Source organism: Anomaloglossus baeobatrachus, chromosome 5 (genome assembly GCF_048569485.1).
Source record: "Anomaloglossus baeobatrachus isolate aAnoBae1 chromosome 5, aAnoBae1.hap1, whole genome shotgun sequence".
Classification (NCBI taxonomy): Eukaryota; Metazoa; Chordata; class Amphibia; order Anura; family Aromobatidae; genus Anomaloglossus; species Anomaloglossus baeobatrachus.
Genome location: NC_134357.1, coordinates 67159374 through 67186191, shown reverse-complemented (window position 1 = coordinate 67186191; position 26818 = coordinate 67159374). Strand labels below are relative to the sequence as shown.

The 26818-nt window shown below is 42.6% G+C and overlaps 1 protein-coding gene across 2 annotated transcripts in view; it reads right to left on the bottom strand.

Annotated features, from left to right (window-relative positions):
• Positions 1-26818, bottom strand: part of LGI1 (leucine rich glioma inactivated 1) — an 85928-nt gene that overhangs the window by 33297 nt on the left and 25813 nt on the right. The window contains exons 3-5 of one of the 2 annotated variants that reach the window (XM_075348574.1): positions 13835-13906; positions 13026-13097; positions 2942-3013 (exon numbers count right to left, since the gene is read on the bottom strand). In XM_075348574.1, the coding sequence (XP_075204689.1) occupies positions 2942-3013; positions 13026-13097; positions 13835-13906 (216 nt within the window). The remainder of the gene's footprint in view (positions 1-2941; positions 3014-13025; positions 13098-13834; positions 13907-26818) is intronic. The other variant, XM_075348575.1, reaches the window with a different exon arrangement.

The following is a 26818-nucleotide window of genomic DNA, read 5'->3' as shown; positions in this document are numbered from 1 at the left end:
ACCGGTTCCTAGAATGAAGGAGCCAAAGTGCTCGCTAATGCTCAGTAATTGATTCCATTGGTGCCTTTCCGCTTATGTGCCATACAGATCAATAGCACTCCCCGTGATTAACTGTATTATATTCTGAGTTCTGGAAAACTTCAGGCACTAACAGAACTATAGGAAATAGCAGTCCCTTCATTATGGGAATCAGAGGGGTCCCTGCTCTTATCAAATGACTTATATAATAAAAAAAGTCTATTAAAATTTCTAAAAAATTTTGGGCCTGCATAAAGTTGCATGTCTATTCCTTACATACATCAGGACATCTCCCCCCCCCCAAAAAATAGATCTTGTAAAGATTTTTAGATTGAGCTGTGTATATGAGAAAGGAGCATATTAGTCATTGGTCTTTAGAGCCTATTTTTATTGATTATTGATAATTATATGTTCTGTGCTGCGTACAAGTGGCCTTCTGTTAGTAGAAGAAACAAGGAGCCCTGTTACCGCTCCTGGGGAAAATCATTAAACTTTATTAATCCATAGTTTAAAAAGTCACTTGGGTGTGCAGAAACTGAAGGGCAAAAAGGCAACGTGTTGCCAACGCTATTCGACGTTCTATATGACTGCGCAGGACCTCATTGCTGGCGAGTGTGGATGATCTAGGACGTGTCATGTACCCAGGCTTCAGAAGAAGGAGGACAAAGATGGCCGAAAGGGGAGGCGCTGGTACCGGAGAACGGAGCCACCCATCCGACCAGTCTGCACCGCACCGCCCCATAGGTGAGTATTCTAAAGTGATTATTACGTTCTACACAGCGGTCTGGGCTCTTATATACCGCATGTTAGAATCCTGTATATAAGACTCCACTGGTGGTGGCCGCAGCTTATAGTCGCCAAATCTGGTGACAAGTTCCCTTTAAGTACATTATATGGTAAAGGGAATAGTGTCATTTAAAACTTCAACAAGCCCTCATATAACTATATTGACATAGGAAAAAAAAAGAGTCATCGCTTCTTAAAGGAAACCTGTCAGGTCCAGTATGCACCCAGAACCACGAGCAGTTCTGGGTGCATATTGCTAATCCCTGCCTAACCGTCCCTGTATACACTAGCATAGATAAAGAGATCTTTAGAAAAAGTATTTCTAAAGATCTTTTATCGTATGTTAATGAGCGCAGGGACTAGTCCCAAGGGCGTTTCTTTCCTTGCTAGTCGGCTCCATTAGCATGTTAGTACACCCCTGTGGGTGTGTTATCATGCTAATGAATACGCAGCGTCATAGGATGATCTCACTCACCTCTTTGCCGCCATTGCGTCCGACACTGGATTTCGGCTCATTGAGCATGATCCCGGAGTTTGGGTCATGTGCACTACTTCAGTTTGAAGCCAGGACGCATAAACCCGGCTTCATAGTGCTCCTCCTGACGAAGCGGTGGCGAAACGCGCGTCGAGGTGCTGGACGGTGTATGTTTTGACCCCTGGGGTATGCTTATTTAATGATTACCCACTGTGATGTCCTTCCACTATTCTTAGGGGCAGCTGAGTATATCCAGTATATCTGGTGTATATCTGTATATTCAATATAAAATCGGCTGTCCTTTTCCCATGCTGTAATGCTGCACTAGCACTTTATGTTATTAATTCTGTGGTAGATGTCACACTTTCAACTTTTTGTATACCCATCGGTCTGGACAACTGCGCTACAAGTTTGCTTTGATGATTTTTTCTATTATACCACACTGCACCAGTCTGTGTTTCTTTGGTTTTATGGGGTAGGGTGTTTTTTAATTATAAATCTGCCTGACCAGCATTGTATAAATAAAATGTATTTTTCTACTAATATTGTATCATAAACTTTAAAGTGATGAACTGATAAATAAAAATACTAATTTGATTCAGCATAACAAATGTTGTTTGCAAACTCAATTTTTTGGTTGTTACCCCTATTAGCATGTTAGTACATCTGTGTTGATGTGCTAACATGCTAATGAATACGCAGGGATTAGCAATATGCAATTAGCAATTAGCCAGGGATTATCAATATGCACCCAGAACTGCTCGTGGCTATGGGTGCATATTGCACCTGATGGATTCACTTTAAGAGAAGGGGAGGAAAAAATTAAATAGCAAAAATAAGTCATGAAGGAGTTAATAAAGTAGAGCATGTAATACCAGACACAAGCTACAGACAGGGGTGGCGCTGTTTTAGGCAGAACGCTTTTATAGTTCTCTAATCCTGGAAAACCCTTATAAACAGAAGCAAAGTATATTAAAAGAATTGTATAAAATTTGCGTTTCCGTGCTCCGGTTTTCACCCACATGTACAAACATAGACTCTTAGGGCGGCTTTGCACGTTGCAACATCGCACACGTGATGTCGGTGGGGTCAAATCGAAAGTGACGCACTTCCGGCGTCACTTTCGAGATCGTAGTGTGTAAATGCTAGATGATACGATTAACGAGCGCAAAAACGTCGTTATCGTATCATCGTTGCAGGCTCCGACTTTTTCATAATTATGCTGCAGCGACAGGTACGATGTTGTTCCTCGTTCCTGCGGCAGCACACATCGCTGTGTATAACGCCGCAGGAGCGAGGAACATCAGCTTACCTGCCGCCAGCGGCTATGCGGAAGGAAGGAGGTGGGCGGGATGTTTACATCCTGCTCATCTCCGCCCCTCCGCCGCTATTGGCCGCCTGCCGTGTGATGTCGCTATGACGCCGCATGACCCGCCCCCTTAGGAAGTAGGCGGGTCGCCGGCAGGTGAGTGCATGTGAAGCTGGCGTAGCGATAATTTTCGCTACGCCAGCTATCGCAAGATATCGTACCTGCGACGAGGGCGGAGACTATCGCGTGTGACATCGCAGCATCGGCTCACGATGTCGCAACCTGCAAAGCCCGCCTTAGTGCTGTGTACATTTTATATGCATTGTGATTGTAGGGTTTCACATCTTTCTTACACGTTTGTTAGTGAGTCCAGCCCTTTGAAGACGTCTTTTGGAAGAGACTGCAGATTATTATTGGCCAGGCTCCTGTAAGACAAACAGATTCACAGCTTTACATCAAAGTCACACTTACAAATACAGTTATTTTATTACTAATTCAGGAAATTCAAAACAACTAAATGTAAAATAACACATTTCATGTTTAATATGTATCAACCTAAACAGATAAACCCGGCCATATTGACATTTTGTTGTATAGAAGGCCTGGTTTGAAATGATAAGGATAATAAGCTGCACACTAACCACTATCAAAATATAAACATGAAAAATGGTAAAACATTACTGCTATAGGGATACTGTGAACAATGAAAAGTACATTTAGCTATCTGGAAAAAATGAAATACAGTGGAACCTCGGTTAACGAGTAACCCAGTTAACGAGTATTCCACTTAACGAGCAAGGCTTGCTGTAAATTTGTAACTCGCTTTACAAGCAAGCTTTGCCGTACGAGCAAATACGGTTCCGTACTTCCACCACGCTCTGACCCGCTCTTACAGTCCAGACAAACACACACAAACACACACAAACACTCACGCACACACACATATTATGCTCACCTTACCCTCCGTTCCATCACTGGCCTCACGGTTCTTGTTGTCCACCAGTACAGGATGTGTATCGGTAACCATCACGATGGGGGAAGAACTTCCGCTGTTAGCCACTACTCAAAGGCAGACCAATCAAAGGCAAGCGGCTTCTGCCGTTGACGTCAGGGTACTGGCAGCGGAAGGTCGTCCCTCATCGCGATGGTTACACAATAAACATCCTGTACCGGCGAACTACAAGAACCGGGAGGCCAGAGATGGAACGGAAGGTAAGGTGAGCATAATATGTGCGTGTGCGTTCGTGCTTGTGTGTTTGTACGTGTTTGTGCGTGTTTGTACGTGTGTGGAATGGCACAATAGGGGACCAGGATGGGACATTTAACAAGTTGTGGAATGATTTGTCTGCATTGCAATGATTTCCTATGGGAAATTTTGCTTTGCTAGACGAGTAACTTGGTTAACAAGCACACTCCCAGAACGGATTGTTCTTGTTAACCAAGGTTCCACTGTACATGAAAAATGGTATTGCAAAACTGCTATGAATATTTGAAAGTAATAGAGATGTTTAGCAAATGTATTGATCAATGCAAATGAGCCCGAAACCAATGACAAGGTAATCTCTAATTTTTCGGGAACCTAACCTTGATGCCTCTCTATGTGCTATTAAAAATCTGCAAGTATGGGCAGACAGGCTCCTGGCTATATAGGATCATGAATAGAGTCTAGTAATAGGGCAGGGATCTGGGTTCTCAGTCAGAAAAAAACTGCATGCTAATCAGAAAAAAGACTGACTGGAACACCTATATGTGTGAATAAGGTGCTAGCCTAAAAATACATGACTATAATAAGGATAATAAGCTGCACACTAACCACTATCAAAATATAAACATGAAAAATGGTAAAGCATTACTGCTATAGGGATACTATGAACAATGAAAAATACATTTAGCTATCTGGAAAAAAATTAAAAATGGTATCCTTATTATAGTCATATATTTTTAGGCTAGCACCTAATTCACACATATAGGTGTTCCAGTCAGTCTTATTTCTGAATAGCATGCAGTTTCTTCTGACTGAGAACCAGACCCCAGAACCCCGCACTATTACCAGACTCTATTTATGATCCTATATAGCCAGGAGACTGTCTGCCCATACTTGCAGATTTTTAAAAGCACATAGAGGCATTAAGGTTAGGTTCCCGAAAAATTAGAGATTACCTTGTCGTTGGTTTTCAGGCTTATTTGCATTGATCAATACATTTGCTAAACATCTCTATTACTTTCAAATATTCATAGAATTTTTGCAATACCATTTTTCATGTATTTCATTTTTTCCAGATACCTAAATGTATTTTTCATTGTTCATAGTCTCCCTATAGCAGTAATGCTTTACCATTTTTCATGTTTATATTTTTATAGTGGTTAGTGTGCAGCTTATTATCCTTATTATAGTCAGGTATTTTTAGGTATTATAGGTGTTCCAGTCAGTTTTTTTTTCTGAATGGTTTGAAATGATAGCATTAGAGTATGTGGCATGTGGGCACCACGCCTTTTTCGGGAGGATACATAATCTCCATGTTAAACTGCTTCACGCTTCGAAAGAGGAAAAGCAACAATTGTGTAATATACAGAATGTAAAAACAAACAAAAAAAAAACGCTTCAAAAGACTTTTTGGAAAGGACATTTATGTTTATAGGTTTATAGCAGCAGCTCGAACAATGAGCCACTGCCCGCACTAAGGAAAATAGGAGAATTTGGTACAATTGAGCTGTATTGCCGGCAGTAAACCCACAAACAAAATTATACAAGTACATAGATATACATCTGTATATAGCAGTGTATTTCTATGTCCCTGTATTCTAAAGATGAAACAAAAATCAAATTGATTTGTTCTGATAAAATTACTAAAAAATATATATAAAAATAACATTGCAAACATGTCAGTTTCTTTCTAATTGCAAAAATATAATTTTATCTTTTACAAGAAGGTGGCCCGATTCTAGCGTATCGGGTAGTCTAGAATGTGTATGTAGGTTAACGGATTGAATAATAAGGTAATGAATGGACTGGATGGGTTCGGTTTAATTTAGTTTCTTATATTTGTTTATTGGTTTTAAAATGACAAACAACAGAAGGAACAGTTTTAATAGATGAGTCTAATGTTTAATGATGTCCATGGCTTGTAATGAAAGAAGGCCATGAACAGTGTAAAGTTAAGTAAAAATATGCTGATGCTGTGATGTGGCCCAGTGCTGGTATGTGCCTCCATCGTGGTGCAGCCACCATCCTGACATGTGCCCCCATCCTGCAGGGTAATGTGTGCGGGGGGCGGAGTTCGGGGGGGTGGAGACAAGCGGGGCCATGGTGCTAAGGATGTCAGTGCTGGGGACTGGTGACTATTCGTGTGTGTGTGTGTGTTCAGTGTATACATGAGGAGGGCAGAGTGCAGGGGTGGAGCCGAGTGGGATAATGTGTGCGGAGGGCGGAGGCGAGCGAAGGGTATGTGTCAGCTGGGTTGCTGGTGTAGGCTCCCGGGTGTGCAGCACTCATCTGGGAGTCGGGGCTCCGTGTGGGTGAGGGGAAAAGTGTCGTGCGTCGTCCTGTCGGCCCGTAGTTCGGGCTGTTCAGTTAGCTGAGACGTTGGTCGCAGGCTCTTTAGTGTGCGCAGTGTGGCGACGGTTGTCACTGTAATGACGTCATTTTGGAGAAAGACAGACAGACAGAATAAGGCAATTATAGATATAGATTCTTATTGTGAGCCTCCCTGTGACTTGAACCCACAAACTCTGCAATTATAGGAGATAAAGCTACAAGCCACAGGCTCTGCTGATATCAGTGGGAGAATTTTATATACTTGAAGCTGCATTATAGCCTCTGACTCCACAGGCAGATACAAAGATACATGCTACATAGCAGTGTATTTTCACATCTTTGTATTCTAGAGGGAAAATAAAAGATTTTTTTTCTTTCTATAAATTACTAAAAAATAACATCACAACCAGCAAATATTTTCTAAATGTGCATATTCTGTTATACTCGGTTATACTGTGGTCATTGCCAGCAAGTCCTGCTATTAATACACCGTAAGTTAATAACTCTGAAGTAACCAGAGGTCTCTGACCGCAGATAGATATTCCTTATAGAATGGCACTGCTCCTAGACTGTTGCCTGGCACAATTTTGATAACTGAGCCATTAATATACTTGTATTTTTGCCAAGGCAATCCTAATGTTCTTTTATCCAGCAGAGGGAGCTAGTGTAACACATAGAATTATGTATACCCACACCGATATATATCATTCTGACCATAATGTGTAGGATACCTGCGCCTAGGGGCATAGGTGACTATAGATTTATGGGTCCCATTGATTTTTTTTTTTATTTTTCTGTTAACCCCTTCCTGCCAAGATCAGTTTTCATTTTTGCACTTTTTTTTTTCTTCCACTTCTTCTAAAAGACATAACATTTTTATTTTTACTTTCTACATAGTTGTACGACAGCGTGTGTTTTGCAGGACGAATTCTAGGTTTGGAACAAAAGCGTTCACTTTAACATACAAGGTACTGGAAAACGGTGGGAAAAAACGCCCAGTGAAAACTGTTTGGTAACACTATCTTTGGACTTAAAAAAAAGGGAAAATTATTAGGTGCCAAATACTTTGATTGCTAATATTTATGCAACAAAGAGCGTAGTAGAAAGAAAAACAAAATAATGTTGTATCCGTTTCTGCAGCCACTATTCCTTTGTGTACCCAGTTCCAGCTTAAAAATTGAAATTAAATTTTAATTTAAAAATTTGGTGAAAATTTGTTGAAATGCCCTCTTTAACCCTTTCACAATCTTGGACGTACTGGTATGTCCAAGGTCACATCCCTGCCTTTGATGAGCAGGTCATGTCCCTGCCTTTGATGAGCAGGTCGTGTCCCTGCCTTTGATGAGCAGGTTGTGTCCCTGCCTTTGATGAGCAGGTCGTGTCCCTGCCTTTGATGAGCAGGTCGTGTCCTTGCCTTTGATGAGCAGGTCGTGTCCCTGCCTTTGATGAGCAGGTCGTGTCCCTGCCTTTGATGAGCAGGTTGTGTCCCTGCCTTTGATGAGCAGGTTGTGTCCCTGCCTTTGCTGAGCAGGTTGTGTCCCTGCCTTTGATGAGCAGGTCCTGTCCCTGCCTTTGATGAGCAGGTCCTGTCCCTGCCTTTGATGAGCAGGTTGTGTCCCTTCCTTTGATGAGCAGGTTGTGTCCCTGCCTTTGATGAACAGGTTGTGTCCCTGCCTTTGATGGGCAGGTTGTGTCCCTGCCTTTGATGAGCAGGTTGTGTACCTGCCTTTGATGAGCAGGTTGTGTCCCTGCCTTTGATGAGCAGGTTGTGTCCCTGCTTTTGATGAGCAGGTTGTGTCCCTGCCTTTGATGAGCAGGTTGTGTCCCTGCCTTTGATGAGTAGGTTGTGTCCCTGCCTTTGATGAGCATGCTGAGCACACAACTTTCCCTGCAAGTGTCGGCTGATCTGATCAGTTGACATGTGCCTCTATCAACCGATGGTGAATCGGAGCTCCGCCGGTGTCTCTTAACCAGTTAAATTCTGCTGTCAGTCCTTGACAGCGAGATTAAACACTCGCCAGCAAGGGGCGCTTAATTTCCCGCACCCATCTGCAGCCCTGTGTTGTAATCGCGGGTCGCTGATGGGTTGTTCTGACCGCCAGGGATCAGCTGATGACCCCTGTGTCTGTCATAACAAACTTTCTGGCTAAGCGCCAGAATTTATAGGAGATGGCGATTTCTGCTATACAAAGCGGAGCTGATGCTGATATACTGCTCTGTACAGCACAAATGATAGGATTATCGCAGCTTCAAGTCCCCTAAAGGGACTAATAAATACAATAACCAGTTAAAAGAAAAAGGTTTTAATAATACGTTAAAAAAAGTCCATATCACTCCCCCCCTTTCTGCCCCATTGAAAATAAAATGTAAAAAAAGACACATTTTGGAAAAACTATACATGTTTGGTATGTATGTACTCGTACAGACCTGGAGAATCATACTGCATAGTCAGTTTTACCATACAGTGAACATCGTAAATAAAAAAAACAAGAACAAATCTGAAATTGCACTTTTTTTTCAAATTTACCGCACTTGGATTTTTTTTTTTTACCTTTTTCTAGTACACGATATGTAAAGTTAATGGTTTAATTGAAAAGTATACCTCGTCTTGCAAAAAAACAAGAACCTTGTAGGGCTATGTTTACGGAAAAATAAAAAAAGTTATGACTTTTGGAAGGAGAGGAAACAAACAAAAAAAACCCCGAAAAATCGCCGGGTGGTGAAGGAGTTAAGCCCAAATCTTTATACAAAATATTTTTCACGTAAGTCACAAAAAAAGTCAGAAACATTGCCAGTACATGTGACTATAACAGCATTAAATGTTTGGCTGTCATACTACGAAAGAAAATAATTACCCCCTATCTCATGATAAGAGAAGCTTTGTTATATATCACCCACCTATTGATTTGCTGGATTCTCTTCCCACGTTTCTCAGTGGGCTAATATAACAAAATTAAAGTACTGTGTTGTGTCCCGTGTCCTCCTCCCACATGCATAGCTCTCTGCCCACCATGAACGCGCGCTGCCTTTGTTGAAATCGCCTTAGATCTCCAGAGATGTTAATGTCATCATTAATAAACATACATGGAGCTGAACAATGTGCCGCACAGTGCCGCCAAAACTTCTGCTCCATGTGGTTTTGTTTTGCAAATTTATGAACTTTTTAATGAAGAAAAAAAAGGAAGACAAATCAAAATTGCAATAATCTTAATTACAATCGTCTCCTGCAGTTGCAGCGTCTATTGGAATATTCGGGGTCCTTTTTACTATAGACCTCATATAGGGAGATCTGAAGCAGAAATTGACATGATGTGGATTCGGAATCCGCTATGACGGGCAATGTACGCTGATTTTTTTTTTTCAATTGTGTTTGGATGAGATTTTGAGAAATGTCTGCACTGTAATTCAAATAAGTCAGAGATTACTGTATGTACTCGAGTGTAAGCCGATCCGAGAATAAGGCGAGGCCCCTATTTTACCACAAAAAAACTGGGAAACCATATTGACTCGAGTATAAGCCTAGGAATGCAGCAGCTTCTGGTAAATTTCAAAAATTAAAATAGATCCCAATAAAATGTAATGTGCCCCATCCTTGTCCCCCTTGTAGTAACCTTGTCGCCTCTTGTAGTAATGTGCCCATCCTTGTCCCCCCTTGTAGTAATGTGCCCATCCTTGTCCTCCTTGTAGTAACCTTGTCGCCTCTTGTAGTAATGTGCCCATCCTTGTCCCCCCTTGTAGTAATGTGCCCATCCTTGTCCCCCTTGTAGTAACCTTGTCCCCCCTTGTAGTAATGAGCCCATCCTTGTCCCCCTTGTAGTAACCTTGTCGCCTCTTGTAGTAATGTGCCCATCCTTGTCCCCCCTTCTAGTAATGTGCCCCATCCTTGTCCCCCCCTTGTACTAATGTTCCCATCCTTGTCCCCCCTTGTAATAATGTGCCCATCCTTGTGCCCCTTCCTTGGGCCCTCTAGTAATGTGCCCATCGTTTAATAATGTCCTCCTACTGGTCCCCTTCTTGTCCACTATTATGCCGTTGTTTACATATATTAAAAATTATTCTCACCTGTCCTCCATTCCTGCAGTGTCATAAGCTGCTTCTTCCAGACCACAGGCCCATAGACCCCTTGGTGATCTTGTCTGGTGCACAGAGTCGCCGCTGCAGGCTGCCGTCATGGCTTTACTGCAGTTGAATGCTTTACGGCATCCATGCCGCAAAGCATTCAACTGCTGTAAAGTGCTTACAGCAGCGGAAGATTTGTGCACCGAACATTATCATCAAGGGGTGCTTCTTGCAGACCGCAGGCACATAGACCCCTCCATGATCGCGTCCAATATACAGCGCCGTCGCTGCTTTCAGCGCTTTACTGCAGTTGAATGCTTTGCGGCACTGCCACCATAAAGCATTCAACTGCAGTAAAGCCATGACAGCACACAGCAGCCTCGTGCTCCGGACACAATCATGGAGGAGTCTATGTGCCTGCATTCTGCCAGAAGCAGCTGAGGACACCGCGGGAACGGAGGACAGGTGAGAATAATTTGTTGTGGTAGCTTCACTCGAGTATAAGCCAAGGGGAGCATTTTCAGCAGAAAAAAATGGGCTGAAAATCTCGGCTTATATTCGAGTATATACGGCATATCTAAATTAAATGCAGTTATTTTACTTACACTAGTGAGGCTACACTGAAAACCTTTAGAACAGTTTGAAGATGATGCTAATTTTTTTCCAACAAATTAGACACTAATAATAAGGATTACATAGAAACAGAGAAGCTTTAAAGTGAACCTGTCATGTGAAAAAACACTATCAACCTGCAGGTATGGTATCTGCAGGTTAATAGCATTTGGAACCTGTCTGGCATCCGCACTGATTAACAGGTACCCCTTGTTGATTTATTGTATTGGTGCGACTAGCGACTCACTGGCATTAGCACTAGTCAGGGTGAATTCAGGGTCAGCAAGGGCCTAGGCATGTGGCGGCGCACAGGGGGAAGGACCCATCTAGGGACGTTAGAGAGTGCAGGAATCAGCTTCATGGGAGTTTAGGTGACCCAACTCCCTTGTGCTTAGCACCAGGGCCATCTGTTGTATTGTTTCCCTGGTGTACCCTTTCTGTTGCATTGCTCACATGACATGGCGTGGCGTGGTGTGACACGTACAGCCAGTGCCTGATACATGCTGCCCATGAATTGGGCAACGTTTCAGCTGACAGGTTCCCTTTAAATGCCACTTTTCTCCAGAATGTGTTGTTATTTTTTTTTTATATATACTTCTGCACTTTTCCATTTCTTTTTCTTTTTTAAACCATTTAGGCCCCTTTCACACATCCGGCATTTCGCAGGATCCGGCATGCATGCAATACAGTACATTCATTTACAATGGAAGTGCGACACCATGCTGTTGTGTGCCTCATGCGGACAAATGCGGTTGTGCATGAAGCACACAACAGCATGGTGTCATGCTTCCACTGTAAATGAATGCACTGTACTGCATGCGTGCCGGATGTGTGAAATGGGCCTTAAAGGGAATCTGCCACCATATTTTTATTGCCCCATTCAAGAGCAGCATGATGTAAGGGCAGAGACTCTGAGTCCACTAATGTATCACTTTCTTGTTTTTTTGCTTTCATTTTGAAGCAACTCTTTTCATCCACTTAATGATAAACCAAGCAGCCCACTAAATGACATAGTGCTAGAAACAGGTTGTCTATCCCTACCTTATGTTACGCTTAGAATAGGGGAGCAAAAACTTGTTGTGGGTCTAAAGCGGGCTTTACACGCTACGACATCGCTAATGCGAACTCGTTGGGGGTCACGGAATTGGTGACGCACATCCGGCCGCATTAGCGATGCCGTTGCGTGTGACACCTATGAGCGATTTTGCATCGTTGCAAAAACATGCAAAATCGCTCATCGGTGACATGGGAGTCCATTCTCAAAAATCGTTACTGCAGCAGTAACGAGGTTGTTCCTCGTTCCTGCGGCAGCACACATCGCTCCGTGTGACACCGCAGGAACGAGAAACCTCTCCCTACTTGCCTCCCGGCCGCTATGCGGAAGGAAGGAGGTGGGCGGGATGTTACGTCCCGCTCATCTCCGCCCCTCCGCTTCTATTGGGCGGCGGTTCAGTGACGTCGCTGTGATGCTGAACGAACCGCCCCCTTACAAAGGAGGCGGTTCGCCGGTCACAGCGACGTCGCCGGGCAGGTAAGTAGTGTGACGGGTCCGGGCGATGTTGTGTGGCACGGGCAGCGATTTGCCCGTGTCGCACAACAGATGGGGGCGGGTACACACGCTAGCAATAACGGTACCGATATCGCAGCGTGTAAAGCGGCCTTAACACCTACGGCATTTACCTGCTTTATCACAGCTTATAAGCTCTTAATTGGATGTTCATGAAAACCAATGATTCCTCTGCCGGTAACGTGCTCTTGCCATAGACTTTGTTTTGGGTGCCATGGCACACACCGGACTGCCATTTCATTAAAACTCCTCCTAGTTAGGAGCGTTCTACAACAGCATTCTGCATTATTTTTTTCAACTAAAATGAAAACCACCCTGGAAACGAACTGTATCCCACTTCATCCAATTCCTTAATGAGTTCTCTCTTTGTTGCTATAATGGAATAGAAAAATAGAAATATGGATTTTTGAGGATGACGCTTCACTAAACACTTTATGATTTGTGTTCTTTTTCTTAAATACCGTTTCTTGTTTTGTCTAGTTTAGAATTTGGGCTTCAGGGCAGGATTATATTTTGCTTTGTTTCTGACAATTCTGGAAAAGGAAAGCGCTTATGTCAGATTAATCCTTTTTTTCTAACTAAAACATCTGGTTTCTTATTTAGAAAACTCAAATAAAAAATACCAAAAAATGATAAAAACCTGACATATGAATTCAATACTTACAAGTGTATCAAAGACTTTAACCCACGAAAAGCATTTCTCGAAATTGATTTAATTTTGTTGTTTTCTATGAACCTGAAAAGAGAAATAAGAAGATTGGTTACGTGGCACGACTTCATCAGGATAGGGAATAGCATCTTTCTGCCTGAAGCCCCAATGGAACAAGTGGTATAGTAATGTTCCCTGCACACTAAGACATTTACAGTAATGGCTTTATGAATTGATGGTTCATTAATTGCAGCACTAAAGGATAATAGGAAAAGCATAACACTTGCCATCCAGGTCCAATCAATATCCACCCCTTCCTCACCCCATTATAATCTCTCGTCAAGCATACTCATCTTTGTATGAATTGAGAACAAATAGATGGAAATTTTTTTTATATCATCAGCCAATTTGAGTTTCATATATATTATAGTTATAAGTGTTACAAGGGTTTGAGGATTAAAACTTAAAATCAGTGACAGTGGCACCGTAGTGGGGTCTACAAACATGCCAAGAACAGGGTACCATGCATCACAATAGAAATTCACCAATGTTTATACAACATAAGTTAAACAAGAGCAGTGGAGTTATCTATATGAGACATGACATAGGCAGGATTCAGAATTAGCAGGAGCACAGCCACAATGGCTCATTCTACACGAAAGTTTTGATTTTTCATTAAAAGTTACAGACTCTGCTCCGCATGAAAAATTAAAGAGCAATATTGAATAAAATATGAAAAGTGGATGTAGTCCTGCTCTTCTCTCAGCAAATAGTGATGTTTACATGAGTTCTAATGATGGCAATGGGTTGGTGCTTATACTTACAAGTACTCTAGGTGAGGAAGACCAGTAAATGCATCATCACTGATTGCATCAAATGTGTTTGAGGTGAACAGTCTGCGTAAGTATAACACATACAATTAGGACAAGGAAGAGAAAGTGGTTTAATAATGACATCAAAATTAATTTTCCTAAAAGTAGGAATATACTGTCACACACAGATGTTAAAGGGAAGGTCATGTTAATGGCGGGTATTAGAGTATGTGTTACATTTCTCAGGAATGGGGGCGATTGGATATTTGGTAAATACCATTTTATTGCTGTGAATGCCCCCTTTGGTATGGGAAAAGACTTTTACTGTTGATAGGCCTTTTTTTCATGGATATGGCCAATTAGGTGCTATGTTGAAATATGCTTTATAATAATACAATAAAAAAATGCCATTTTTATCCCTTCTCTTTGGAATGTGTATTTATGTAACTCTGAGAGCCACGTGAACCATTGTGAGTCAGTCATGGGACTGAATCAGTATGGAATATGTTGTCATTATAAGTAATGGGCAGCAAAATAAAAATAAAGATCTGATTTTTTTATGACTTTGACTTATTTTTACTCAAGGTGGCGCTATTGGTATACTAAGGACACTTTAAATAATGCTGTACATCATAGTTTGTGCTGCTTCAAGAAACGGAAATAAAATTGTGACAATGTATATTGCAAACTCAAAGGACATTTAATTTTGAATTAAATTAGCTTAATTTACATAAAACTTTCATTTAACGGAAGTAATAGATCAAACAGATGAGATGCATTGCGTCTTTGTCATGATGCAATTCTGTTTAAGTATCATGTCCAACCCATCAGTTATACTCTACTTTCTATCACTATCTAGACTTCTCTCCCAAAGAAACACATCCGGGACGTCATTTGTTGGTAATTGCAAAAGGAGCTGCCAGCAGTGGACCTTAATGATTTGCATCCTGAGTGCATTCAGTATAGCAGACCATTCTTCAAACAACCACTAAAAACCTCATGAATAGCAGCCAAGGTGTGAAAGTGTGAGAATTTCTGCATCTGACACTCATACTTCATACAAAATAAATCAAGATGTTTTGAAAATTTTGTTTCCATTCTTTAATAATTTTCAGATCGTATCAAATACTAAGAGCTCATGCAGACGTCTATGGGTATTGGTCCAATCTTCAACCGCAATGAGCGGACTGGCTATGGGTCTCCTGACCGGGGCATGGCAGCTTCATATATTCTAAAAGGCTGTAAAGCTTGGGCCTGGAAACCCGCATCCTTGCTAAAAAGTCAAATCTAAGAAAGACTTTTCAAGCTCCAAATCATCTACACTCCCTATCTTTGTTATTTAGGAATATGGACATACTGGGTCACATTCAGGGACATAGCTAGAAGGAGTGGAGAGGTTGCCATTACAACCACTCACTGGTGGATAAGTCACTATCAACTCTGTTGTCAACTGTCTAGAAATTCCGTAAAAATAGGACACTTTTTTTTCTCTACCGGTAAAAAACTTTAAGGCGTCCATGATTCTTTTGAAGCTGAAGAAACTAATACAGATTATTTTCACTTTAACTATGATCATTTTACAGTTTAGAGTGAATGCAGCTAATATCATCATATGAAATTATTGGCTGTAGACATATATCACTTATATTCATAATGATTTATTATGGTTTTACAATGTGTCCATAAAAAGAATTGTCTGTTGATTATTTTATAGTAATTTTATAGCAACAAAGAAAATCTCAGTTATTATTAACCTCTAGAGTACAGGTACATAGAAATACACTGCTATGTACAGATGTGTCTCTATGTACCTATATGATCTGCTTCTGGGTTCCCTGCCTGCACTAGAGCTTAAGTATACCAAATTCTCCTATCTCTCTTAAGGCCCATTTACATGCAACGACATCGCTAACGAGATGTCATTGGGGTCACGAAATTAGTGACGCACATCCGGCCTCGTTAGCGACGTCGTTGCATGTAACACCTACGAGCGAGTGTTAGTGATCAAAAATACTCAAATACTCACCTAATCGTTGATCGTTGACACGTCGTTCATTTTCAGGTTATTGGTCGTGCCTGAGGCAGCACACATCGTTACATGTGACACCCCAGGAACGACGAACAACACTGTACCTGCGTCCTCCGGCAACGAGGTGGGCATGTCTTTCCTTCAGCTACTCTCTGCCCCTCCGCTTCTATTGGCTGCCTGCCGTATGACGTCGCTGTGATACCACACAAACCGCCCCCGGAGAAAAGAGGTAAGTATGTGTGATGGGGCCTAGCGATATTGTGCGCCACGGGCAGCGATTTGCCCGTGAAGCAGAAATGACGGGGGCGGCTGCGATCGGCAGCGACATCGCTAGCGATGTCGCTGCATGTAAAGCAGCCTTAAGTGTGGGCTATGGCTCATACATAGAGCTGCTGCCTTCAAACACGGAGGTTGTGGGTTTGAGTCCTAGTGAGACCAGAGACAAGAATTATTTAATTAATCTACATGCAGAAAGATGCCTGCTCCGTTCCTGAGGAGGACGAGCTACGGAGGTGGCGAGAGGAGGTGAGAGGAAGTCAGGACAAAATCCTCAAATTGGGACAATGCCTCTGAATTCGGGATGGTTGGGAGCTATGCCTGGGCCTTACCTTCAGTAATAACCCACGAGGCAGTGGTCAAGGCGACCAAATTGGATGTCACCAAAAATTTTCTGAACACCTAAATCAAGAAGAGCAGCTGAATAGAAATCTACCACAATATATTTTCCTACAATTTTAGGAACAAGCACCCTTAAAATGACGAGTGGATGTACGCTTAACTTGACACCGAGCAGGATATATAGAGTATACGGAGGGTTGCTACTGTTTGGGAGCTAGATAGTTGCTATGTTTAGTCTAGCCTACCTGTGTTATCACTACTGAGGTCTATAATCCTTGTTACCCTGTAAACAGACGTTATATGACTGCCAGCTGCGCAGCGTTACAGGCTTCTGTGTATGGAGAAATCCTATCAAAACACGTCTCAGCTTTTTTCATTCATATCCGACATATTCGTATAAGAAAGCAGGAGTGCAGGCTTTGGGCGCCGTGGATTATGTATAGAGAGACACCAGACCTGGTACTATGGCTTCAAGCCTCAGTTGAGGGCGTGAGACCTCTGTGATTGTCCATTCCACAAAACAAAAGTGCCGGGGGCTGCACACGACCCAGACGAGACATCTTCTTCGTCCTTCTTTTCTTTCCCTCTCCCCCTACATTTCCTCTTTTCTCATCTTTCTTTCCTCCTTGTACATTTTATGTTATGTTTACATTGTTAGAAAGGATTGTCATCTCAGGGACTTTGTGCATCTACGTTGCCTCCCGTTTCTAAACGAGGCTGCATACATTTTTGTATGGGAGTCGGATTGTTGGTCACCCAGTGGGCATCATCTCCAAAGCAAAGCTATTACATGGGTGATGATGGTCTGACCTGAAGTGTGCAATCAAAAGAATTATTATGCAAGTAGTAAAGTGTTGTATTACTTATTACCTCCAAGATTTGAGTTATTCTACTGTATATCATATGTTGCCTATCCTATGACTTGTAAACATGTTCTTTATTCAAATAAAATCTGATTTACACAAAAAAAGAAAGCAGGAGTGGGCACAGAAAATGCCGCCCTGTGCAATGACAATATATGGGCGCTATGCAGTCCAGTAGCTCCTCATAATGCAGATTCCCAGCGGTTAGTGGCCCCTTTACCTCTTGGGACCCTGTGAACTGCATCGGTTGCAACAATGGAATGTGACTAATGTTTTTCTTTTTTTTCAAATATTATATTTGGAGTGATACGCACCTGTCAATACCAGATTTATGGCTTTTTTATTTTGCAGATTTATTTATGTTCCAATGAGATATGAATTTTTAGAATTTGTTTTTTACGTTATTGTTTTCTCTAGGGGACTTGAACCCAAAATCACCGAATCACTTGTATAGTACACTGCAATACTGTAATATGAAAGCGTATTGAAATAGTATATAGTCAATATGAAGTGCAGCCTCAGGCTGGTATTCATAGGTTTATAACCCTAGCAGCCACAGCGGCCTTCAGTAGTTCCCTGGCTACCATGACTATGTTATGTTATACATCGGCGTTCGGCACCGAACAATTTTGCTTAACTTCTAAGATGCTGCTGTTACAATTGACAGCAGAATCCAAGAGGTTTGCAGCCGTTAGACACACGTGCTATTTTTATGGAGCAGGCTCAGCTCTTGAACCCGCTCCTGCTTGCATTGCAGACATCCTCCACACAAGTATGGTGGATGTTGTATGTTAAAGGGAACCTGTCAACGGGTTTTCTCCTTATAAGTTGCGACAACCACCAGTGAGCTCTTATGTACAGCATTCCAGAATACTGTATATAAGTGTCCAGGCCGCTCTGTGTAACGTACAAAATACCTTTATAATACTCACCTAGGAGGTGGTCTGGTCCACTGGGTGTCGCTGCTCTAGGACTGGCGCCTCCTCTGTCCTGTGCAGTTGCCGTCCTCCTGCCCAGCCCCATGTGGATAATGTGTCTGCCATTGCCCTCCTGCTCATGCGTACTTTATTCTGCCCTTCTGAGGGAAGAGCAGAGTACTGTAATACGCAGGTGTGAGGAAAGGCCAAAGACCGTCTGCACATGCACACTACTGTACTTTCCTCTGCCCTCAGCTGGGCAAATCAAAGTGTGCATGTGCAGGAGCGCAATTGAGGCCTCTGTGTGAATGACACAGGACGCGTCATGCACATGGGGCTGGAAAGGAGGACGGCGATCGCACAAGATGGATGAGGCCCCAGACTGAGAGCAGCGACACCCATCGGAACCCACTGCCCCCTAGGTGAGTATTATAAGGCTAGGTTCGCACACTGCGTTTTTTTGACGCTGCGTTTTTGTGCGTTTTTGGCCGCTAAAAACGCACAAAAACGCACCTGCGTCGAAAAAACGTGTAAAAAAACGCATGCGTTTTTACCGCGATTTGGTGCGTTTTTGGCTGCGTTTTGCTGCGTTTTTGATCCCTGCGTTTTGCTGCGTTTTTCCAATGCATTGCATGGGCGGAAAACGCAGAAAAACGCAAGAAAGAATTGACATGTCCATTTTTTTTTTCAAGCTCAAAAACGCAGCTTAAAAAAAACAGTTGTGTGCGCACAGCAAAAATGAATACTCATAGACTTTGCTGGGGAAGCAAAGTCATGCAGTTTTGAGGCCAAAAACGCACCCGAAAAACGCGCAAAAACGCCGCGAAAAACGCACTGTGCGCACATAGCCTAAAGGTGTTTTTTTATATTCTACAGAGTGGCCTGAGCTCTTATATACAGTATTGTGGAATGCTGTATACACTCCCTGACAGAAGTTCTGTTGCTTATCCATGTTATCTAAATAAAAGCTTATAACCTGACTTTAAATTCCTTTGGTTTCATAAATTACTCTTTGAAAGCTGAAACCCTCCCAAATTTGGTTTAGGTTATGAAAATAAAGTTGCTGCAAAGCTGAAATATTGAGCATTTAATGAACACAGAAAGGTCAGATTTTGGCAAGACAAAAGTTTTGTCGCCTATTCATATAATGCACCCAATCCTAGTTTACATCCTCACCTGTGCTCACTAAATGATCGGTTAATTAGTGGGTGTGTATAAAAAGAAACCTAGCACCCCAGACCTTCACTTGAACTTCAACTTGATCTCTGACAACATGCCAAAAATCCACCCTGCAACCAAAGCCTTGATTCTAAAGAGGCTGAAGACCAGATCCACTGCAGAGGTGGCTGGCACCTTTAATGTGTCTCAGCGTCAAGTACAAAGAATAAAAACAAGATTTGAAGAGACTGGAGATGTTTTTGAAAAGCCCAGGTCCAGCAGACCCCACAAAACAACTGCTCAGGAGGAACGTTTGTTGGTTAGAAAATCCAAAGCCAGCCCCTAACAGGCCTGGTCACCTCAAGTCCCTGTGTCAACTAGAACAGTTTTTAGGATTCTGTCTCAAAATGGCCTCCATGGTCAAATCAGTGCCCAGAAGCCAGCACTAAACAAAAGGCAATTAAAAAAACGTGTGGCATTTGCCAAGTCCCACAGCCTGCTAAACAGATGGACGCTGGAAAAGTGGCAGAAGGTGGATTTTCTGATGAATCTTTAGTTAAATTACACCACAGCTGCCGCAAATACTGCAGGAGACCTGCTGGAGCCCGTATGGATCCAAAATACACCCAGAAAACAGTTAAGTTTGGTGGTGAAAAGATCATGGTCTGGGGTTATAGTCAGTATGGGGGTGTGCAAAACATTTGCAAGGTGGAAGGCAATATCAATAGCCTAAAATATCAAGCAGTATTAGCTACCTCTTACATTCCCAATCATAAAAAGAGTCAAATTCTGCAGCAGGATGGTGCTCCATCTCATACATCCATCTCTACAACAAAGTTCCTCCTGGCAAAGAAGATCAAGGTGCTCAAGGACTGGCCAGCCCAGTCACCAGACATGAACATCATTGAGCATGTTGGGGGTAGGATGAAAGAGGAAGCTTGGAAGACAAAACCAAAGAATCTAGATGAACTCTGGGAGGCATGTAAGACTGCATTCTTTATGCATTGTATGAATTGTTGAGCTGCATGGATGCAGTCCTTCAAGCTCATGAAAGTCACACAAAATATTAAATATGGCTCTAATAGCACCACAACTTCATTCACAAATGTTATGCAACATATCTTTGTATTAGAAGTTAATTATTTGTTTGAATTTCAGATTACTTTCTGTGGGCGACAAAACTTTTGTCTTGCCAAAATCTGACCTTTCTGTGTTCATTAAATGATCAATATTTCAGCTTTGCAGCAACTTTATTTTCATAACCTAAACCAAAGGAGGGTTTCAGCTTTCAAAAGAGTAATTAATGAAACCAGTGGATGAATTTGAAGTCAGGTTACAAGCTTTTATTTACAAAACATGGATAAGCGACAGAACTTCTGTCAGGGACTGTATAAGGGCTCACTCGTGGAGGCTGCAGTTCATAAGGGAAAAACCTGGTGAGAGGTTCCCTTTAAAATGTGGGCAGACTGTGGGCCCCGCCACATGCCAGGTTCGGTGTGTTCTTGCATCCACCCTGTATTTTATATTAATTTTAAAATCCAGCGTGTAGACAGAGCAGTATCTAGACTTTCCTTCACGCAAGATAAAGGTTCACCTAGTTGCCCTCATTTTTGTACCTAGTTATCTCTACCAAGGCAAAACTGGCACCCATTAAGATGTTATCTACTAGTTTTACATTGAAGGCCTATCCTTAGGATTGGTCATCAATGTCTGATTAGCTGGGGTCCGACACCTGGAACCCCCTTCGATAAGTTGCTCCCGGCGCCAGAAATGCTCAGTTTCGAAGTTGCCCCGTCTTATGATGGTGGTTCCTGCCGGGTACTGCACATCCTCCTCCCAATCAAATCATTAATAGGTGGATGCGCAGTACCCGGCCGTGGCCGCTATAAGTTGACGGGGCAGCTTTCAGAACTGAGTATTTCTTGCCTTTGCCAGAACTGAAAACAGTTGATCGACGGGGGAGCGGGGTGTCAGACCCGGCTGATTAGACCTTGATGACTACTATCCCAAGGATAGGCCATCAATGTAAAAGTAGTGGACAACCCCTTTAAGGTCTTATCAATTAATTCTGAGTAAATATAAGAAAAATATGTATCTAATAATGTATATTTCCAGGGATCTAGGCCACGTCTGATTTAATCCCTTGTTCTCGCTGCTGTAGGGTTTCTTCTTGCTTGTTTCATGCTGCGCTTTCTAATCACCTCGGCAGCTGCCTAGCAACGGTCTCCAAATGTTAGGAAATTTACAGCACAATCGAGATGTTATCCTTAAGCCACAACACGCTGCACACGGAGATTTACTCCTGATGCCGGCCGTAGCTGCGTGTTTGAGGGCACTATTACAATAATTGAGGCTTTATTAGAAACTGTATCATCTTTATGGCGTAATGCAATTTATGTGGTCAGTTTGGATAGTATGGCCGCCTCTTTAATAATAGAAAAATAAGAATTTAAAATAAATCATTAAAATAAACTGGAATGTAAAGGGTATGCTCACATGTAGGGACTATGCTGCGTATTCTTTAAGGTGAAATTGCATTTGCAGGGGTAAAATTTGCAGAATATTATGGCCACCGTACAGTACACAGTAGACGAAAATGGTCCGATGAGGAACAAGCAAACAAGTGAGCAAAATACATTGGCCAATATTAGATTTTTTTCAGCCAAAGATGAGGCCAATGTTTATCGTCAGCTGAAAAAAATTGCATATGAGGGCCAGTGTATGGAAAAATTGGTTGAAACTAATGATTGTTCATTCTTTATGGTCAAGAATGGCCATTTCATCTATGTTTCATCTGATGTGCTCACTTGGGGTATGCAGAAATCAAAAGGAAAGAAGTCGGCTTGTTCTGCTCTGCTGTGAAAGATCAGCCGTGGGGATGAAGTACAGGATGTTCTGCACATTTCAAAGCTATCTAGGTTCTTCTTCAGGATATATACCTTCATGTGATTTTTCTGAAGAAGCAAGATAGCTTTGAAATGCCTAAAATAAACCACACATTCTCTACTCGTGTATCCTGGTGTCACACAGAGTTTTGCACAAAAAGTCGCCAACTGTTATGGCGGTGTCAGGCTCCATTCACATTGCAGATTCTGACACTCCGCCCGATGGTTTCTTTGGTGTTTCTGGTCAACACAGGCAGATTTGGTGTCACGTCTCCACCAGAGTCTGCTCCTGTGACGACTGCTCCGGTCACCAGGCACCGCCGTATTCCCAATGTTAGGCAGTGCTGATGATAGGGGAGGAGTCAGTACTAGTAGCACTGGTGGGCACAGTCTCCTCCCACCCACCAAGCTTGGTATGGCTGGGACTTGCAGTACCACTGGTTGACTGTGGTGGTGTGTGCCTTCCAGCTGATGCATCAACTCCCACTCCAGCCTATTGGAAGGCACCACACCCTTTTTATACCTTCAGCATCAGTGTCTGCTGGTCTTTACCAGATATAGTTAAGTGTACTCTTAAGGGGGCTTTACACGCTACGATATCGTTAATGTTTTGTCGTCGGGGTCAAGTTGTTAGTGACGCACATCCGGTGTCATTAACGATATCGCAGCGTGTGACACTGACCAGCGACCTTAAGCGACCTCAAAAATGGTGAAAATCGTTCACCATGGAGAGGTCGTCCCAAACTCAAAAATCGGTAAGGGTTGTTTATCCAGGTGGTTCATCGCTCATGCGGCAGCACACATCGCTGTGTGTGACACCGCAGGAGCGAGGAACGTCTCGTTACCTGCCGCCGGCCACAATGCGGAAGGAAGGAGGTGGGCGGGATGTTACATCCTTCTCATCTCCGCCCCTCCGCTTTGATTGGCCGGCCGCTTAGTGACGTTGCGGTGACGTCGCTGTGATGCCGAACGTCCCTCCCCCTTGAAGGAGGGATTGTTCGGCAGTCACAGCGACGACGCCGACCAGGTAAGTATGTGTGACGCTGCCGTAGCGATAATGTTCGCTATGGCAGCGATCACAAACAATCGCATGCGCGACGGGGGCGGGTACTTAGACGCTCGCTATCGCTACAAATTGCTAGCGATATCGCTACCGTGTAAAGCCCCCTTTACTGTTGCATCTCTAGTCCCCCTTTGCTAGTTTTACGCTTAGTTCCATCGGTTTTGACCTTGGACTGTTTTCCTGACATTCCTCTTGCCTTCTGACTCTGTGCTTGACATCTGTCAGTTTTGACCTTGGCCTGTTTTCTGGACATTCCTCCTGCCTTCTGACTTTGTTCCTTGCGGACATCCTGGTTTTGACCCTGCTTGGCAACTTCCCTTTCCTGGACTGCAGCCTTTCCTTAGGCAGTGATCTCCTGGACCTTGCTGTAAATCCAGATTCCTGTATAGGGGTTAAGGGGTTTCAGTGTACCTTGGGATCCTGCTTAATGGGCGACTTGCCCTAAATGGTCCGGGTTAACCAATTTGTATCTGTGGTCCCGGACTGCCATTACACTTTCGCGTCAACCTGTTGTCTGCTCATAGACAGGCTAGCAAGAGTTAATCTTTTTGATCACATGTTGTAAGGAAGGCAATCACTTTCTGCTCTTCTACTTTTCAGGATAGTGGAAATCTACCTACAACAACTATAGTTTATGCTGTGTTGGTCTGTGTGTTGTGGTGTACCAGACTTGCTGAAGAAGAGTTGCTTTTTGCTTGGTATTATTGTGGAGTTAGCCGTTGTCATGTTGTTTCCACCCTGCTCTTGTTTTTCTTCTTATCACTTATTGTCTTGTACCTCTATGTGTGTGTGCTGTGTGACAGAGCTCTGGTTTCCCTCTCTGTCTATTTCTGGGGGCTAAATCACACTTCTGTTTAGATTCCCCTGGGGGAGGGGGTATAAGATCAGGGCTGGTCAGGAAAAGGGCCAGGAAGGAGACTCAGGCATCCCCACCTTTAGGAGTACCCCTGAGATTAGGGATAGCACAGCAACCCTAGACTGAAGGCTATCTTAGGAGCCCTGGTTTCCCGCTATCCACATAGTCCGCGTGACACCTGGACTTCTTCTACATGGTTGATCTTTCACAGTAGCGCAGAACAATCCCACTTCTTTCCTTTTGCTCTCTGCATCTCCACGTGTGTCTTCAGCATTGTAGGTACATACTCATAAGTTGTTGTGCATCACATAACCATACCAGGTGAGCGGACCACTGTTGTCTATACCCCGTTTTTTAACCAGTTAAGACCCTATTGCACCTTTTTCCTTCCTTATACACATTTGGGGTATGTGCACACTGACTCTTTTAGATGGCAACATACAGACTGCGTTTTCCAAGGCAAAGACACTTTAGGAAAATACCAGCAATCTTTTTCCTGAACTGTCTTCACACGCAATTTTTTCATTGTGTTTGCTGCAGCTTTGCCACTACCATTTTTTTTATCATTTAAACTTTAAATTGAGAGTGGGAAGTGGTTAATCGAAGTGGGATCTTCATTCTCTGGGAAGCCACTCAAAGAAGAATGAACATGCTACCTCTATTAATCCATCTGTCGAAGCTGGAATTGATTAAATGTATTGACAAAAGAAGGAACATGTGCACAGCAAGTCGTTTTTACATTGCTGTGGGCTATGCTCATTCTTTGTATCATTTTCTTAGCGCTTTTTCAGGCATGGTCACAAGTGAGTCAGCCTGAAAAAGATATTGTGTCCACATACCCTAACTTTAGGGTAACGTTAGAAAATCACCTCCACATTCAGCAGAAACATCCATAGCATAATTTGACCTCTGGTGCAGATTTTCAAGTCACAGTAAATAATTTACGCTGCAGGTTTTCACTGTGGAATTTCACACTTTGCAATGTATTTTCACAATGAAACACTAAGCAAAAAAAATACCCAAATTCAACGTTTCAATAATTTTCAATGAAAATAATCCCTGCTCATATACTTTAAAATGGAACATGAGTGTCTTAAAATGACCCCTTGAAAATTACCATCTATAAGACTATCAGCCATTGCAGCTCCCCTCCCAAAACCCTTAGTTGGTCAAGTATTACATAGTTGGTCATGGGTGCCAAATAACAATACATTTCCCCTGCAATGGCATGTATGGCCAAACAGAACTTCTCAAAGTGATAGCAGAGAATTTCTAAATGTTCCAGAATCTGAACGCACTGAGGTCAGCACCGGTGGCATTTTTTGGAAGAGAGTTGTATTGATGAGATTATCATATAAAGCTTCTTTCACAACTATATGTATATTTGTCGGCCTTGCATGAACATGTTAGATTACAACCAAGGTGGAAAAAAGAGCTTGTCTCTTAAAAACATTGGGAAAAATTAGAAAAAATTACCATATTAATAGACTGATGCTGAACTGCATTAAAAATCAGCCCATGGATACATGTGGCACTATTTCCAGGAAAAAAAAAATATACAGTACAGACATTTGTTTGCACACACCTTCTCTCATTCAAAGAGTTTTCTTTATTTTCTTGACTCTAAAAAATGTAGATTCATATTGAAGGCATCAAAACTATGAATTAAAACATTTGGAATGAAATACTTAAAAAAGTGTGAAACAACTGAAAATATGTCTTATATTCTAGGTTCTTCAAAGTAGCCACCTTTTGCTTTGATTACTGCTTTGCACACTCTTGGCATTCTCTTGATGAGCTTCAAGAAGTAGTCACCGGAAATGGTTTTCCAACAGTCTTGAAGGAGTTCCCAGAGATGCTTGGCACTTGTTGGCCTTTTGCCTTCACTCTGCGGTCCAGCTCACCCCAAACCATCCCAATTGGGTTCAGGTCTGGTGACTGTGGAGGCCAGGTCATCTGGTGTAGCACCCCATCACTCTCCTTCTTAGTCAAATAGCCCTTACACAGCCTGGAGGTGTGTTTGGGGTCATTGTCCTGTTGAAAAATAAATGATGGTCCAACTAAACGCAAACCGTGTGGAATGCTGCAAGATGCTGTGGTAGGCATGCTGGTTCTGTATGCCTTCAATTTTGAATAAATCCCCAACAGTGTCACCAGCAAAGCACCCCCACACCATCACACCTCCTCCTCCATGCTTCACGGTGGGAACCAGCCATGTAGAGTCCATCCGTTCACCTTTTCTATAAAGACACGGTGGTTGGATCCAAAGATCTCAAATTTGGACTCATCAGACCAAAGCACAGATTTCCACTGGTCTAATGTCCATTCCTTGTGTTCTTTAGCCCAAACAAGTCTCTTCTGCTTGTTGCCTGTCCTTAGCAGTGGTTTCCTAGCAGCTATTTTACCATGAAGGCCTGCTGCACAAAGTCTCCTCTTAACAGTTATGCTAGAGATGAGAAGGTGTGTCCAAACGTTTGGTCTGTACTGTATATATTCTGTTTCTTATACTGGACAGCTAATGTAGTGTTAGCATATTGTAAATTGTAAGAAAGTGACTGGCTTATGAAGAACTTTTATGTTGATGGTCTGCATTGTTATTAGGGTGGT